The following is a 17418-nucleotide window of genomic DNA, read 5'->3' on the forward strand; positions in this document are numbered from 1 at the left end:
TCCACAGCAAGAAAAGGTGGAAAACACATTTCCAGAGGCCCCATCACCCCTCCTGCTTGTGCAGCACGAGGGTCTGTGATACTTGGGAGGTCCCTGGGATGGAAGGAACACAATTCCAGGCACCTCCCAGTGGGTTACGTCGTGTGTCATGGGTTTTCAAGAGGGTTTCCTGAGGAGGGAGCGGAGCAGGTGGCTGAGGTGGGGATGGCATGGCATGGGAATGGAGATGGGATGGGGATGGGATGGGAATGGAATGGAATGGAATGGGATCAAGTGGGATGGGGATGGGATGGGGATGGGATGGGGATGGGATGGGGAGAGGATGGGATGGGATGGGATAGGATAGGATAGGATAGGATAGGATAGGATAGGATAGGATAGGATAGGATAGGATAGGATAGGATGAGGACAGGGTGAGGATGGAAAGGGATGGGATAGGACAGGATGAGGATGGGAAGGGAAGGGATGGGATAGGACAGGATGAGATGGGTGGGGACAGGGATGGGATGGGATGGGATGGGATGGGATGGGATGGGATGGGATGGGATGGGATGGGATGGGATGGGATGGGATGGGATGGGGTGGAATGGGATGGGATGGGATGTGTCTACGTCCAGAGCATCCGACGGGGTGTCGGGGAGCTGGGCGGCGCCGGGCGGGGGTTGGATATCTGAGCCCTGCCCAGGTGGGCGCGGCCTTGGGCAGGCGGGTGGAGACGAGCGGAGCCGAACGAAACATAATCGCGTCACGGCGAACAGAGACGGACGCAACGGGGGCAAGCCGAGCCGGTTAGCCACGAACTGAGCCGAACCGAGCCGAGCCGAGAGGAGCTGACGAGCCGAGCCGAGGTGAGGAACTGTGTGAGAGATTCACGCTCGGTGGTCCGGCACCGGCGATGGTCCTGCGGCCTCTCCCTCCTCCCTTCCTCCTTCCTTCCCTCCCTCCTCCCTGCCGTCCCGGGGACCCCCGTTCGGGCGGGACCTGCGCGGGTGCTGAGCCTCGGCCGTGCCACTTCTCGCCCTGGCACAGCCCCCGCACCGCCCGCGTTGCCCCATGGCCGAGAAGAAGCTGATCGTGGTGTTCGGGGCCACCGGTGAGTGCGACGGGGAGGCCCGAGGGGGCGAGGGGCAGCGGCGTCGGGGGTGCCCGAGCGCCGGGAGGGTGAGAGCGGGCGGGGGGCTCGGCGCTTGCGGCAGCCCAGGGGGATCCATCCCGCCGCCCCGGGGGTTCCGTCCCGCAGCCCCGGGGGGGAGGGGGGGTGGGCGCGGTGAGATCCGTCCCGCAGCCCCGAGTGGTCCGTCTGGCAGTCCCGGGGGGTCCGTCCCGCAGCCCCGGCAGCTCCGTCCGGCAGCCCCGGGGGGGGTCCGTCCCGCAGCCCCGAGGGGATCCATCCCGCCGCCCCGAGGGTTCCGTCCCGCAGCCCCGGGGGGTGTGTGAGATCCGTCCCGCGGCCCCGGGTGGTCCGTCCGGCAGCCCCGAGTGGTCCGTCCCGCAGCCCCGGGGGGGAGCGAAGGGTGAGGTCCGTCCCGCAGCCCCGAGGGGTCCGTCCCGCGGCCCCGGGGGGGCAGCGCTGACCGGCGGCACCCGCAGGGGCCCAGGGTGGCAGCGTGGCCCGGGCTCTGCTGGACGATGGGACGTTCAAGGTGCGGGCGGTGACGCGGAGCCCCAGGAAGAAGGATGCGGAGCAGCTGAGGCGCAGCGGAGCCGAGGTGGTGAAGGCGGATCAGGACGATGAGCCATCACTGGAGCAGGCCCTGGCGGGTGCCTACGGAGCCTTTATTGTCACCAACTTCTGGGAGCACTGCAGCAAAGACAAGGAAATCGAGCAGGTACCTGTGCTGGCACTGACATGGCCGGGGAGAGGGGACCGAGGGACAGCCGTGTGGCAGCGGGGTATGGGACATGGGACAGCTCTTGGAGCACCAGTGCCCCCGATGGTTTGAGTGACCAGTCCAGGAGCCCTGAGGCCTCACAAACACCAGGTTTCAGTTCTTGCAAAGCCAGAACTTGCTCCCTGTTCCTTGCAGTTGAGTGGCTTCAGGGTCTGGGCCTTCAGGAGGCTGTTCATTGTGTGGTGGAAAGCACTGCCCAGGAGTTGGAGTAGCAGGAGTGGCAACACTTGTCTCCTCAGAGCCCTCCTGGGGCTGAGCCAGCTCTGTTGCTGCCTGCAGACCTGTAGGTCTCTGCATTTGCAGCTTTGGGGCCAAAATGCTGTAGTATCAGAGATCCCAAGGGCGGTGTTCACTCCAGGACAGAGTTCCCAGGGTGACACAATTGCAGCAAACAAAAGATGAGATATGTTAGAGCAGGTATGTTGGCCAGGCTGGTATTTGTGTTCTTGGTGGAGCACAAATACCAAGCCTTGAGCACCAAAGCTGGAGGGTGTGTGGTCTTTCTGACGTAGGGTAGTGTAAGGAGAGGACTCGGCTCCACCTGGACAACTCCCTGGGTTCATTGGTGTGCTCAGGGTGCTCATCTGGTGCCAGATGGATCCTGCCCTTCTGCTCAGCACTGCAAAGGAGAAGGGGGGCGTGGGGATGAGGAGAGCCCCCCAAATTCCCTGTTCCCCTCTTAATGGCCACCTTTCTCCTTTGCCCAGGGAAAGCGACTTGCCAACCTGTCGAAGCGCCTGGGGCTGCGCCACGTCGTGTTCAGTGGCCTGGAGAACGTGCACCAGCTGACAGGGGGGCGGCTGGAGGTGCTGCACTTCGATGGCAAAGGTGTGGTGGAGGAGTATTTCCAGAAAACTGGGGTTCCCACCACCATCATCCGGCTGCCATTCTACTTTGAGAACTTCCTCTCCATCTTCAAGCCGCAGAAGGCCCCGCAGGGAGACACCTTTGTCCTGGGTGAGTGGGCCCTGTGAGTCACTGTCCTGTGACAGTGTTCTCATCTGCTCCCACTGTGCAGGGGCTGAAGGGTGGAGGGACCATCAAGACTGTGGGCTGATGGGGCAAAGAGGCCCATGCCAGCTTGACCACAGCGAGTTGCTGCTGCATTATGGTCCTTCAGACCTGTTTGCTGTCCTGGAAGAAATCAGTGAGATCCTGGGCCTGTTTGTGGTGCCAAGGGCTGCTCTGCAGATCTCACAGTGCCTCTGGATACACCAACTGCCTGCATTTGGGTTGGTGGAGGTGGTGAGGCTGCAGACCCAGGCAAGTCACGGTGCTGCTCTGGCTGTCCCTTAGCTCAGCCCTTACCACCCTGATGGTGTTTCATCCCTTCCTCACCCTGTGTCCAGAGGCTGAGTGCTGAGAACTCCAGCTGTTCCTCCTCAGAGCTGGGCTGCACTCCAGCTGGGATCAATCCTTCCATACAGAGCTGCCCATGGGGGACACCCCGATGGACGGGATGGCTGTGGAGGACGTTGGGCCTGCTGTGGTTTGCCTGCTGAAGTCCCCAGGGGAGTACATTGGCCAAGTGATGGGGCTCAGCACCAGCAAGCTCACCGAGGCAGAGTATGCTGCCATCCTCTCCCAGCAGACTGGCAAGACTGTGGCAGCCAGCAAGGTAGGAAGTGTCCCTTGGTGTTTGGAGTGTTCCTGAGGGACTCACGCCTGGGGTTGGTACAGCCCAGCACTGGTGTCCAGGGCTAATCCTGCTGCCCCTGCGTGTGGCTGGAGCACAGGCTGGCACCCAAACTGCCCTGCTGGCATTGCCACAGGGACAGCTCATGCTCATGGAGCACACAGGTGTGCCCAGGCAGGCCTGTGCCTGGCTCTGAGGGATAACCGAAGTGGGAGGTCTCCAGAGGAGCCAGGGATGGGCACCTGTAGAACAGGTCTCTGCTGTGGGCCCTTTCCTTCAGCACAGCTTCCCCCAGGGCCTTGCTGTGTCACGATTACAGCACTCCTGGCCACTCCCTGCCCCGGTATGACTTCTTTTCAATTTTTGTTTGTGTTTCGGCTGTGCCTCGGGCAGTCAGGACAATGGGCAGGGGGCACGGTGGCTCTCTGATTTCAGAACCAAGTGCATTGCAGCAGAAACAAAGCCTCTGATGCTCTCTGCAGGTTCTGCCCACCCCACCCAGGGACAAACAAGCAATTCTTTTCCTTCCCAGCGCTGTGCAGAAAGCAGTACAGTGATCCACCTTTGATTCAGGCAGGCAAGGAAGGGCTGAGGTGCCAGGTGGGTTGCTTGGGCTTTCCGAGCTCTCCTGGACCTCCCAGTTACTAGAACCCCTCAGCCACAGCTCGTGCCCTGGTGCCAGGAAGAGCTGCCTTGTAGTTGCTCCAGGCCTCTGCCACAGTGGAGAGTCAGTTCCATGCCCAGGCCATCTGTGTGCCAGAGCTGGGTGCTGGCCGTAGGCTGGTAGGGCTGTCCCCTGCTTGCTTCCTTTGCACCACTGGTGGCAATGCTGTGACAGGCTGCTCTAACTGAGCCCTCCTCAGCTTCCCCACACAGGCTGAGGGAAAGCCCCAGCAGGCTCTGGAACATGTTTTTTTTCTCCAATTCTCTTGACAGATCTCCCCAGAGGAGTATGAGAAGCGTGACTTCCCCGGGGCCAAGGAGTTGGCTGAAATGTTCCGTTTCTATGCCCTGAAGCCAGACCGAAACGTGGCCCTGACCATGAAGCTCAACCCCAGGGCCCGCACCTTCCAGCAGTGGGTGGCAGACAACAAGGCTGCCTTTGCCCTCTGAGCCTCCCCCTCCCTCCTCTTCCTCCCCAGCTTCTGCACCAGGTAGGAGGAACTGGCTGGGCAGGTGAGGTGCCCTGAGCCAGGCTGCCCTCCCAGTAGTGCCCCAGGGAGAGGCTGATCCTGCCCCAGCTGGGGAGAGCTTGGTCCATGCACTGGTCCATGCAGCTTAGTTAAGATATTTAGGCAGCTAGAACAGGAGGAAGGACTGCACACTGCAGGCAGACAGGTGGGAGAAGCACTGTCTTTGCCCACTGTCCTCAGGGAGATATTTCTTTAGTTGTTCTGGGTGTTTTAGGGTGGTGGTGGCTCATTTTCCCAGGATCATGCCCTTTTCCCAGGCAGCTCTGAGCATGCAGCACCACTTGGTGGGCTGAAGGTGGGTCCCCCTGGGCCCCAAGGCAGGTACCTTTGGCCACCTTCACAACAGGTACCCATGGCCAGCATTGCTGCAGGCTCCTAAGCAAGCAAAAAACACAAGGATTTCTCTGTGGAACCGGTTTAGGCACTGCAGGTGAACCATCAGAAAGAGAGCCCTGTCTTTGTGGCATCCTCGTGGCAGTGACTGTGCAATGACTTCCCCATGAATGTAACACAAAAATTGAGCTTGATTCCTCAAGTCATACAGCTCTGGGCCTGGCCTGTGGGCTCCTGGGCCTAATTTCCACCACTGTGGGATCATGGAGCTAATTTCAGTCACTGTACCCAGGAGCTGAGTAGAACTCAAGTCTTTCAAGACTGTCTAAGACTCGATGGAAAAGCCCCTTCCCCCTATATGTTCATATGCTTGGATTTGGCAGCTTTTCCTGTGCTTAAAATCAATCCAAGCACTCAGAGATGCTTGAGCTACCCAGCTCTTTCCTCTCCTTGTCCCAGAGAACTTCACTCCTGTTGCTGGGGCAGGGAAAGCAGGTGACACACCATGTGGAAGAGTAGACAAAGCACCAAGGCACACCATGTGTTAAATATCTTTATGAAGTCCATCTTATTTACATGGATACAGAATCACTTTACAGACAGTTTAATCAGGAGGCAACACGTGCTTTATTTTCAGCAAATTTAAGAAGGGCAAGACTACAACATGTCCCTGGTCGATTAGTATGTGGGCTGACGGTACCTGCATGGTATCACTAACACAGCAGGCTACAGTAACCACTCACTGCAAGAGCTCGGCTGCACCTAGAAGGAGTGATCCACCTCACTTGCACTCTCACACATGTAAAACAATGATGCTTTGACCAATCCTTTATGCTATGGGCATTGCACTAAGGTAATAAAAAGATTTTGTCCCAAACTTGCGAAGGGCTTGGTGATCAACTTGTACCCGCTCAGAAGCGACAGCAGTTGTGTGGTGACTTCAGTTATTTGGGGGTTAAACCTGAGGCAAAGTGCAGATGCCATCACTGCTCTGTGCAGGCAATCAGCAGGACTTCGAGGGAGCCAGGGCAGGTGGGCTTGATGAGGCCCAGGGAGATTCCACTCAGAGCTGTGCAGGGCAGCAGGGCTGCCATGGAGACAGAGTTAAACCTCCCTGACCCACCAAGTCTCCCAGGAGAAGGTGAGCAGTGGTGAAGTTCACCAAGCACACCTGGCATTCTGAAGGACACCTGAGCAAGCAGCAGCTGGACTAGGGCTCCATACAGCAAACTGCTCTGCTCTGTGCTGGAAGGACAAAGTTTGTTTCACATTTCTTCTGCTTTGGATTCTAAATAATACTTTCAATTTTAATTTTTACCCAATAAGCTTCCAGCTGCAGGAGGGCTGTGGAGCAGCCTCCAGAGAGCCCCATCTCTGCAAAGCTGGTGTTTTCCTTCATTGCCAGTTCCTTGGATGGTGGGGGGTTGGTCTCACAGCAGGTGTTTGGTGTCTCTGTGGTCCGTGGCCTCTGCAGCTGGGATCCTTGCTGTGCTGCTGACTGACATCCTGTGCTCTCCAGAGCCTGTGCCAGAAGGATTCACCCCCGACTGCACAGATGACCTGCTGGCTCCTAGTTCCCAGTAGAACGCTTCCCTGGGGTTGAAATCAAAGTTCAGATTTCCTGGCTGAATTGGCACACAGCCCACTTTGGGGGCACCTCCCCTCCTGACATGCCATCACACTGTCGGCCACCCCAAACAGACCAAGATGCAAAGCTGAGCCTATGCAATTCAAGACACTGTGTCTGCTGTAGATGGAGTCTCAGTGCCCCCTCACAGCAGGCCAGCCCTCACTGAAGGCACATGAGGTACACACTGGACTGGTGCATGGCAGGGCCTCGCTGTGCTCTGTGACCCCTGTGCCTCCAGCAAGGCTGGGCTTTGATGGCAGAACCCAGTCCCAGTGGGACCAGCCAACAGAACAACCTCTGTGCTTCAAAGCATGCACAGCTACTGGGTGGATACAGGAGCAGAGCTGCAGGGGAGGCCCAGCCACTTCCCCAAGGATGCACCCAGCATCTGTGCTGCTTTTGGCTGCAGCAACAATGCAGTTTAATCCCTGCCCTGTTGCTCCAGGTCCCAGGGGACAGCTGGGGTTTTGCTCACCTGCAGCTGGAAGGCCTGAGGCTAAGTGAGAAGCAACCTTTTTGTGCTTCCACCTCTCAAGAAGTGCTCAGTGTGGGGGAAAGACAACAGTGAAACACAACAGGCCTCCTACCTCGGTGTGTCAGGAGGTAAACATTTTCTTAAGTTTGGAAAGGAATCCCTCCTTGTTCTCCTCAGCCTCAGGCCTATCCCCGCCTGCAGCAGCGCTAGCCTTGGCCCTGCCACCTGGACACAAACAGCAAAGGGCCAGTCAGACACATCTCCCACCAGCACCAGGGGGTTATTTGAGACAGGGAATGGTCAGGCAAAGGCAGCTGGTTGTGCTGCATCCTCACATACAGGGCTGCACCCAGCAGTGAGCCACACACTGGAGAGCCTGGATCCCAGAAAAGGAAAAGCCAACCACGGGCTCAGGTACGGCCACTCCCTTCCCCTCTCCCCAGTCCTTCAACTGATGAGGGAAATCCCCACAGGCTTTGGAAACCAGCACTTGCAATTGAGAGTCTGCCACTAAATTTGACCACAGCCAGCCAGGACTTTAGAGGGTTAAAAAAGCTGTCCTGGTGGTCTCTGGGACAAGTTCTTCCTGTTTCAAGGTTGTGTCCTTGCAAAGCAGTGCAAAACCACACCAGGAGCCTGATTTGTATCACTGCAAGCAGTGCTCAGACAAACAGTACCAAGGAGAAAATGAATGGAGGTAGAATGAAAAAGGCTGTAACTATTTCAGGCCAAGTGTCCAGACAAGGAATCTTGTCTTTGTCCTGTATATACAGGTCCTGAGAAGTTGTCCCTCCAGAAGTGGCTACAGCAAGTACAAATGAGACCTCTTTGCTAATCTGCTCTTTCTACAGTAAATCCATCAATAACAAGACTCTAAAATCTCCTAAAGCTTTTTTCTGCACACAGAACACAAAGTTCAGCACTCCCCATCCTCCCAGGGCTGAGTGGCAGGCTCAGACTGATGCAATGGAATGAAATCTCGAGGCAGAACACGCCTCTATCCACCCAGGGCATTGCATTGCTGCAGCCTGGAGCAAGGCCACACCTTCAGCAACAGCCTGTCTCTACACTGCAACCTACTGGCAGTTATTTTAATCCACTTACAGCTTTGTTGTGGTAAAAGCCAGCAGGTTTGCTTTTTTAAAAAATTAGTTTGGAGAGTGTTTTTTTTCCCTTTGGCACATAAATGCCTTTAAAAAGCTGGAATGAAAGTTTAGTGCTCAAAGCTCTCTCCCCTTCCCCCCTGGCTGACTCTAACATGGGAAAGACAGAACTTCTATGTTAGGAAAGTACTATTAGCACAATGTTGGGAAATATTTGGCATGTGCTGCCTTCCAATATCCTACACTTGAGCCTCAGGCTTTGGTGTGTAATACAGCAGACCCGAGTTCCTGGGATCATTCAGCAGCTCTGAAAGGCTCCCCCCACCTTTGCCTACTATTAAAGGCCCTGTTTGGTTTCAAGCCAAAAAAGAAATCCAAATGGCTTTAAGAAGTTCATTGTTCCAATTAAGCAAGGAAAAACTGTTTTCCAGCAGTGAAAGACAAAGCTCCTTCCTTCCTATTTTATCATGTGTTTTGCCTCTAGCTGCTGCCCCTGCCAGGTACCTCAGCCCAGAAACTTAAAACAATTGCTGAATCTCAGTTTTCCATGTGGAGCTGGAAAAGCAGCTTCCCAAAGCTCCCAGCTGACTCTGCTCCTCCACCACATGGCCACTGTCTACTGACCAGAGCCAACACCTGGCACCAGTGGACCCTCCTACCCCAGGTTCCCCCACCTGCACAGAGCACAAGCCTGACAGCAGAACTTCCTATGAGCATTCCAGGAGAAACATCCTGCTGCAGTCAGAAGCACAGCAGATGGACTCACATGGAAAACTGGCCTGAAGGACCTTTCTTTTCCTGCCTCTGCTAGTGAGGCCAGTCCTGGCACAGGGGTGGAAGCAGGAGGCATTCATCACCACAGTGTGTCAAGACCCCGAGTACCTCAGTCCCTGCTCTCTGTTCACACATGGATTTGCCAAGTACTGGAGTAAAACTTCCCAGGAAGAGGCTGTCTCCCTACAGCCTGTTGACCTCCCACTACAACTACATCCAACACACCGCGCTCAGCAGGCAGTGCTGCCACACCACCTCAGGGTGACCCTGGCTGACCTTCCTCCCCAGACACCCTCAGGAAGCAGCACTGTGCACTCCCACACCAGCTCCAGAGGAAGGAGCAGGGACTCCCCTCGCTCACCTGATGTTGTGTTTGTGACCCCGTTCACTGTGCCGTCCACATCCGCCTCGTCCTCCGCGTAGCTCATCATTAAGGCTCGCTGGCGATCCGTCAGCCTCCTGTGGGCCCAGCACGGGGGTGGTTAGGGCTGTCCCTGGGCTCAGGGGTACCTACAGCCCTCCTGAACCTCCTCCAGCAGCACCCACGAGAGGCAGGTGCTGCAAGTATAAGCTGAACACACCTGGAATACACCAGGAATCCCTGCAGTGAGCCAGTTATAAATAATAACCCCCCGGTGGCAGAGGAGAGACAGGACCCACTACACTCCACCCCACTGCAATGGAAATCACAAAGTATTTTGAAGTGCTGAGAGGAACCAGAAGGAATAAGGAATTTTCACAAATTCTGAACATTTTTTGCAGGAAGTCCAAGATTTTGCAGAAACTTGTTTTAGCTCTACTTACTGAGGGACTTTAATCTTTATGTGGATGTAGTGGTCTCCATAGCCGTAACTGTTGACCTTGGGAATGCCTTTCCCACTCATCCGAATTCTCTGGTCTGGCTGAATACCAGGGGGTATCTATGAACACAGATGCCACATTTATTACTCTAGTTTAACCATTTATGTAGTAATTACATGTCTATAAAAACTATCTACTTCTCCAGTAAGCTACAAAGTAGGATGGGAGAGCTCTGGTACACTCAGGACACATTCTGAAGGTGTGTCTGTAATGATGGAAAAGCTTTTGAAGGAATGAGTGAAGAACCTGACACAGCCTGTAGCCCTTGGATGTGGTTTGTTCAGCAATCCCTTCCTTTCCCTGTCCCTTCACAGTGCCAAGTTGCTGTGGCCCAGCAGGTTACAAACTACCTGAGGCTCAGTCCTGAAGGAATCTGAGACATGATACTGGCAGACTTAGGAGACATTTCCCACCTTTGCAGCAAAGGAGAAGCCTCTGCTGTGCCCCATCAATTTAAGCCCAGCTGAAGGTACTTACTGTGATGTTGATTGTCTCGTACAAGCCTTGACATCGGGCTGTGCCTCCCAGCACAGCCTGTGCTATGGAGATCGGGAGATCCGAATGGATATCTGCTCCGTTTCTTCGGAACACAGAACTCTTCTGAACCTAAAAGGCAGGCAAGTCCCAAGGTGAAGTAAGCTCATCACCATGAAACTCTCCTGGTAAACTGCCCTGAAGGGTCTCAGAAGAAAATATACCAGCCAGACCCTTTATACCATCCCTGAAGTGCTCAGCTAAGAACTGTGAGTTAATATTTGGTCTTTTAGACAAACACAGATCTTGACACAACCATAATTAACCAAAAGTTTAGGAGGATTCCTGCTTCCTACCTCAGCAACTCCATCCCCTAATCCTGCTGTTAAATTATCTGTGTCAATATGGTTCTGCAGAGACAGACACTGCCTTGTCCAGTATCCTGAGTAAGAGGAAACCAGAAGGGAAGAGGGAGGGAAGCACCTCTGCAGTGGCCTCACAAAGCTGCAAGAAAATTAAATCCTCCTGCACCACAAAAAAAGGTGTTGAAAAAAATTTTCTTCTTGACAGAGATGTGTGTGACAGGATTCTGCAAGAAGAGGCCCAGCTACAGCACAGGTGCCAAGCAGCCCTGCAGGTGGATCTGCAGGACACTGGACCAGCCAGCCTGTTGCAGGCATTCCCACACCCTTCTCAGCACTCCCAGCCCTGCCTGTAGGCAGCTTCTTCACATGGCCAAGTCAAAAACTCGAGGCATGAAGAACCTAGGCTGGATTTTTATTCACACTACCCTAAGGGCCTGGGCCTGGAACAAGCAGATGGACTCTTCACAAGCAGATTCAAGTTAAGCCCCTTGTTACAATGCAGATCTCCTGCTGTCTCAGAAAGTTCACATGCATCATGTTACCTCAGCTGTTCCAAAGGATCACTCACTCTTCCTGCTCTGCTCATTCTCCAGCCACTTCCCAGGCAGTCAAGAAGGGAAAAAACCAACTTAATAAAACAGCTTAAAATACATACCCTGAATGTAATGAAAATTTCCTTCTTCCCCACAGGCATCCGAACTGTCTGCCCATCCTCAACTCCTGCAATTGGAACAGGAGGGAATGTTACTCTGAGTTATAATCCATGTGTTATGTGTGTATCTACAACCTTGCCAATCCCAAGAGCTGCCCACCACTGCAGCACATGCACACCCTGCAGCATGAGATCTCCCAGCTGGCAGCACAGGGACACTCCACAGGAGCTGTGGCCCAAAGAAGGTGTTCATAACCTCTGGGGTGATCACTATGCCCCAGGCAGGCTCATTACTTCAATACCTACAGAATTCTTTAGGGAAATGCATCAGATTACAGAACACAGCAGCTTCCATAAGCTGCAGGAAAACCCCAGGCTGTTCACTCAGGGTGCTCAAAGAAGTCTTCTGCCCTACCACTATCTAATCCTCTCTGGTGAGGAAGGCCATCAGCATACCCTTTGGAGCCAAGCCAAGGCTTTCAGAGTTCCCACCCTCTCCCCAGGCTTTATCAAGGACAAATGGAAGACCATGGCAACAAAACCTTTGGAGAGTTTCACTCTTCAAAATCTGTCTAGGAGGAAGGATCCAGACAAGAACCAAAGCTCAGAAAGGGCAAAGCAAACATTTATATGCATGGCCAGAAGGTTCATCTCATCACTAGCCTGTTCCATTGCCAACCTACCAACCCACTCTATTTAAAAGACAACTTCTCTGCAGCAAAACTGCTTTCATTGCTCTTGCATTTGTACCTGGCAGGCACCAGCCACGCTGTGCCAAGAGGCAGTAAATAACTGCAGTCATTTAACTGAGAGCAGCACACAAATACAACACTGACCAGCTGGCACAGGAACCATCACTGTCTTCCTCTGCTTGGTCTGCCCCGTTCCACGACACATGACGCAGGGCGTAGTTATGATGGAGCCGCGGCCGCTGCAGCGCCGGCAGGTGGAGCGCATCACAAAGGGGCCCGTGTTTATCGTCTCCTGGGGAGGAAAACACCGATTGTACAAGGGCTTTTCACCCAGCATGTTTGAGTTCTAATCACACACAGAGCCTGTAAGGGCAGTGATACCCTTTAGCAAGAGCTGGAGCAGAAAGCTGGCTTTGAAATCCTAAGAGGATGCTGCCTGGGAGGAGCTGATCAGCTTCACTTGCCAGCACATTCCAATTTCCACTGAACACCATCAGTACCACAAGCAAGGGGAAGGGAAACACAATGCCTCCCATCTCTAGCCTTTAATGCACAAGAAGGAACAAAGCTCCTTGCAGTGTTAGACACCCGTGTTCTGAGGAGCCCAAGGACAATCCACTTGCATGAATTACTGCCAGTGTCCAGGAAAACGTTATGGAGAATAAGCTCTGGAGTGAGCTGTGAGAGCAGCCCTCCAGATTGAAGCACATGAGCAATCAGATGCATGGAAACCCCAAGCCTGCAGCTCCAGCATTACCTGCATGTTCTTACTTCATGGTTACCCTGGGGCTATCATTACCTTCCTCCACCCCTGAGTCAAAGGATCTCATTTAATGCCCTTGGAACTTCAGAGCTGTTACATGCCATGCATATGGTTTGTACAACAGCAGAGAATCCAGTCTGGAGGCTCGTGCTTTCAGCTGGGCACAGCATTTCTGTAACACTAAGAAAATCTTCCTAGGGCTCATTAGCATCAAGTTGACATTAACTTGGCTTTACCCAAGATCAGCTGTTGACTGTGGTGAGAATTTTTCATGATGGAATGCAGTGGTTTGCCCCAACAAGGGAAAGCACAGAACTGGTGTCCTACAAAGCACTCACCATGCCTGTGCCATTGCAGTAATGGCAGCGTTGCACTTTGGTGCCCGGCTCGTGCCCTTTGCCATGGCACCGCTCACAGGAGTCTTGAATGTTCACCACAATCTCCTTGTTAACACCTTTTGCAGCTTGGGTGAATGTCAGTTCCATGATATACTGCACAGGAAACATGGATATTGGTCTGACTGAGGTGTTAACCAGATCAGTTTAGGCTAAAGACCAAACAATGATGAAAACAGATCCAGGGAATAGAGCAGGGAAGAAACAGACGGATGCACAATCATTCAGAAGGGTTTGCCTAACCTGAGGAAACACAGTCTATCTCAAATAAAAAACAGTACAAAAGGATCACTGACATTACAGGAATGATGGTTACACCAGGCTGATGAGCACCAGGTCATGTGGCAGCAATGAAAACTTTTATGAAAATGCTGTGTAGCAGCAACAAGATTTAAAACTAGAAAAGAAAGAAGTAAAAATAGAAATCAAGTGTTTCCCTGCTGTCAGGAAAACCCTTCCTTGTTTCTAAAGGTTTTGTTTCATGGGAATGCAGCAACAGGTGAGGCTGAAGGGTTTAACATCCCAAAAGCAGTAGCTGCTCTTCTTCAATAACCTTTTTTCTTGCCAAGGGAAGTTATCAGCAAAGATGACTGCACAAAAGAGGAAATTCTCCTTATAATAAAAAGGTCACTTTAGTAAAGCCAGAAGTACCAGAAATGTTTGGTATTTGAAGATAGCACATGAACTGCCAACACTTACAGCAGCATGTAGCTGCAGCACAAAGTACAAGACACATTCCATTTTATTATGGGCTCCACTGCAAAGTTAAACTAATTAAGTTGCAAAATTAAGCCAATTAAGCAGCCAAACCTATTGCTGGAAGGCCTGGTTTACAGTTACAAGGTGTTTTGTGGGTTTTAGCATTACAGATCAAAGCAGGCATAGGTAGATCAACTGCAGCAGCAAAGATGCCTCTACAGGGATGGAATTCTTGGGCAGCACTCACTGGTGTCAGTAAACAGCAGAGGAAGGAGCTCAAGTCCAGTAAAAATAACCCTGTCTGGAGGTGTGGCTTATCAAAAATGTGACTCTACCTCCGCGTCAGGGGACATACACAGACTGACATCCCCAGAAACAACCCTTTGCTGAAGCTCTCCCTCCCGGAGCACTCTGTGCCAGACCAGCGTCCCTCCCCAGCTCTTGAGTTACTAATTCCATTATTAAAGAAAGGCACTTCCTACCTCCTGTGGCTGGTCAAAGACACTCTGAAAGTCGCCAAACGGGGATCCCGAAAACTCGCCGAAGATCTTTCGGAACAGCTCCTCGGGGTCCACGGAGGGGCCGCTGCTCCAGTACTGCCGCCCCGCCCCGGCCCCGGCGCCCGCCGCGCCCGCCTCGAAGCTCGCCGTGCCGTACGCATCGTACTGCTTGCGCTTCACCTCGTCACTCAGCACCTGGGGGCACACAGCGCTGCCAGCTGGGCATGCGGAGCATCCCCAGGGACCTGCAGGATCCCCGGCTCTGGAACTGCCACCAGGAGCCCACGCCATCACACTTGGCTGCCATCAGCAGGGCTTGCCAAGCTCTGCGCAACACCGGAGTTACTGACAAGCTGCTCAGAATCATAGAATGGATTGGGTTGGAAAAGACCTCTGAGATCATCAAGTCCAACCCTTGGTCCAACTCCAGTCCCTTTACCAGATCATGGCACTCAGTGCCATGGCCAAGCTCAGCTGAAAAACCTCCAGGGATGGGGAATCCACCCCCTCTCTGGGCAGCCCATTCCAATCCTTGAGCACTCTCTCTGCAAAGAATTTCTTTCTGATCTCCAACTTCAATTTCCCCTGGCAGAGCTTGAGCCCATCGTGCCCCCTTGTCCTATTGCTGAGTGCCTGGGAGAAGAGACCAACCCCCACCTGGCCAGAACTTCCCTTCAGGCAGTTCCAGACAGTGCTGAGGGCACCTCTGAGCCTCCTCTTCTCCAGGCTAAACACCCCCAGCTCCCTCAGCCTCTCCCCACAGCACTTGTGCTCCAGTCCCTTCTCCAGCCTCGTTGCTCTTCTCTTCTCAGTTGGGTTGGAAGAGACCTCTGAGATCACCAAGTCCAATCCTTGATCCAACCCCACTGTGACCTGGTGGGTCTGTGCCATGGGCTGGTGGTCACAGTAGGGTTGGATCAAGACATGGTGGATTCTCTGTCCCTGGAGGTGTTTCAGAGGACACTCAGTGCCACATCCAGTCCCTTCTCCAGCCTCGTTGCTCTTCTCTGGCCCCGCTCCAGCCCCTCAATCTCTTGCCTCAACTGAGGGGCCCAGAACTGAACACAACACTCAAGGTGTGGCCTCACCAGCTCAGAGTCCAGGGGAAGGGTCACTGCCCTGGGCCTGCTGGCCACGCTAGTTTGGATACAGGACAGGACTTCTTCCTCTCTTGGCTCAAAATCAGAAAAATGTCAATCTTACCAAACTATAATAAGCAAGAATAACTTCTATTACATGATCAGTCATTAATGTGTCAGGTGAAAGCTGGTAACAGTGCTGGGGTGAAAAAAACAGGGCTGGGGAAGCACAATGAGGATCCCTCTGTCTCAAACACCTACTGACAGGTTTCTTATTTGAGTATTTATTTTAAGCTGACAATAATCCCAGGGCAGTGACTGCTGCATCCCTGCCACTCACTCACTGCTAAGGAAGAGCACAACCCAAAGCACCTATATCAGATACCTGGGCCAAGTAATTTCCTGGAGACACTGCTGGAATGGAGGTGTTCCAGCCTGAAGTGTATCAAAGCCAGCCATAGTTTCACAGGAAATGTTTCCCCTCATTCATCCTCCAACCTTCCCTCCTTCCCATCACACTGAAATCCTGCTGTTACCTCGTAGGCTTCTGCCAGCTGAGAAAACTTCTCCTTTGCTTTGGGGTCGTCTTTGTTTGTGTCAGGGTGGTATTTCTTTGCCAGCTAAACAACAAAACCAAACCATTAGAGACAAGGAGGAGTTATTTACTTCAGTGTATTCCACATGCCAGGAAAAACACAGCACATCGTGCAGAGCTCAGCAGTCACTACCTCTATTTCAGGGAAGAAAACACCTACATTTTCCGTTATCAACCCAATAAAAGGAACTACAGGAGCTGCTCCTGACCCTCCCAGCAAGCCCCGTTCCTGCTGGAAGGACACGTGAGATGACAGCACAAGCAGGCCACGCTTTGGAAGAGATTCCCCAACGCCATGTGGGGAGCTGCCCCACTGCCACCTCCCCTTGTCTCCGGCGGGTACACACAGGGGATCAAGGGCGGATTAGCCCCCTGCCACCCCGGCCGGGCAGGGGCAGCTCTGGCTGCTCTCCCTGCCCTTCCTGCCCGCGCAGCCCCGGCCGGGCGCACCTGGTAATAGGCCTTCTTGATCTCCTTCTGGGTGGCCGTGCGGGGCACCCCCAGCACCTGGTAATAGTCCTCCTTGGCGCGGGCCGCGCTGCTGTGGAACGCGGCGGCCGCAGCACGTTTCGTCCCTGCAGGAAAGGAGGGAGAGGCGGCGCGGTGAGGGCCGGGCCGGGCGGGAGGCGCAGGAACACGGCCGGGGGAAGGCCCCGCGCCCCGCCGCCCCCCGGCGCGCCGCCCCGCTCACCCGCGGCGCAGAGCCCGGCGCGGAGCAGCAGGAGGCGGCGCGGGGCGCGGGCGGGCGGGCCGCGGAGGCCGCGGAGCAGCAGCAGCAGCGGCGGAGGCCGCGCGTTCCCCGCCCCGCGCGCCGCGGCCCCGGCCCAGCGCGCCGCGCTCACGGCCGCCATCTTGGCCCGCGCGCCGCGCCTGCGCACACCGCCCGGGGGACGGGCCGCGCCTGCGCGGTGGCGCCGCGCCGCCCGAGGACCACGTGTCTGCGCATGCGCGGCGCTTGGCTGAGGTGCTGGGCGGGGGACTGGGAGGGCCTCAGAGGGGACAGGGACAGGGGGGACAGGGATAGGGGACAGGGATAGGGGACAGGGGACAGGGACAGGGATAGGGGGACTGGGAACGAGGGACAGGGATAGGGGACAGGGGACAGGGACAGGGATAGGGGGACTGGGAACGAGGGACAGGGATAGGGGACAGGGAACAGTGCGGGGATGGGAAATCAGGGACAGGGAACACGGACAAGGGGACCGGGGACAGCGACAGGGAGACTGGGAACAGGGACGGCTTAGGGACAGGGACAAGGGGGACAGGGACAAGGGGGCCGGGGACAGGGACAGCTCGGGGACAGGGAC

The 17418-nt window shown here is 54.6% G+C and overlaps 2 protein-coding genes across 3 annotated transcripts; one reads left to right on the forward strand and one right to left on the reverse strand.

Moving 5' to 3' along the window:
- The first annotated feature begins 711 nt into the window (after positions 1-711).
- Positions 712-5935, forward strand: NMRAL1 (NmrA like redox sensor 1). Its single transcript, XM_071570992.1, has 6 exons — positions 712-848; positions 1030-1093; positions 1591-1829; positions 2600-2849; positions 3320-3510; positions 4465-5935. Exons 2-6 carry the CDS (start codon positions 1054-1056, stop codon positions 4639-4641), a joined length of 897 nt encoding a protein of 298 aa, XP_071427093.1. The 5' UTR covers positions 712-848; positions 1030-1053; the 3' UTR covers positions 4642-5935.
- DNAJA3 (DnaJ heat shock protein family (Hsp40) member A3) lies at positions 5592-17001 on the reverse strand. Of its 2 annotated transcripts, XM_071570989.1 has the most exons (12): positions 16803-17001; positions 16562-16686; positions 16053-16136; positions 14420-14632; positions 13182-13334; positions 12225-12372; positions 11392-11456; positions 10375-10503; positions 9841-9956; positions 9398-9495; positions 7272-7384; positions 5592-6647 (listed from the first exon to the last, which is right to left on the reverse strand). In XM_071570989.1, the coding sequence occupies exons 1-11, from the start codon at positions 16960-16962 to the stop codon at positions 7281-7283; spliced, it is 1395 nt and encodes a 464-aa protein (XP_071427090.1). In that variant the 5' UTR covers positions 16963-17001; the 3' UTR covers positions 5592-6647; positions 7272-7280. The 2 variants fall into 2 exon arrangements, with proteins under 2 accessions (XP_071427090.1, XP_071427091.1); XM_071570990.1 differs by lacking the exon at positions 7272-7384.
- Positions 17002-17418: the final 417 nt, after the last annotated feature.

This window comes from Pithys albifrons, chromosome 16 (genome assembly GCF_047495875.1).
Source record: "Pithys albifrons albifrons isolate INPA30051 chromosome 16, PitAlb_v1, whole genome shotgun sequence".
Lineage (NCBI taxonomy): Eukaryota > Metazoa > Chordata > Aves > Passeriformes > Thamnophilidae > Pithys > Pithys albifrons.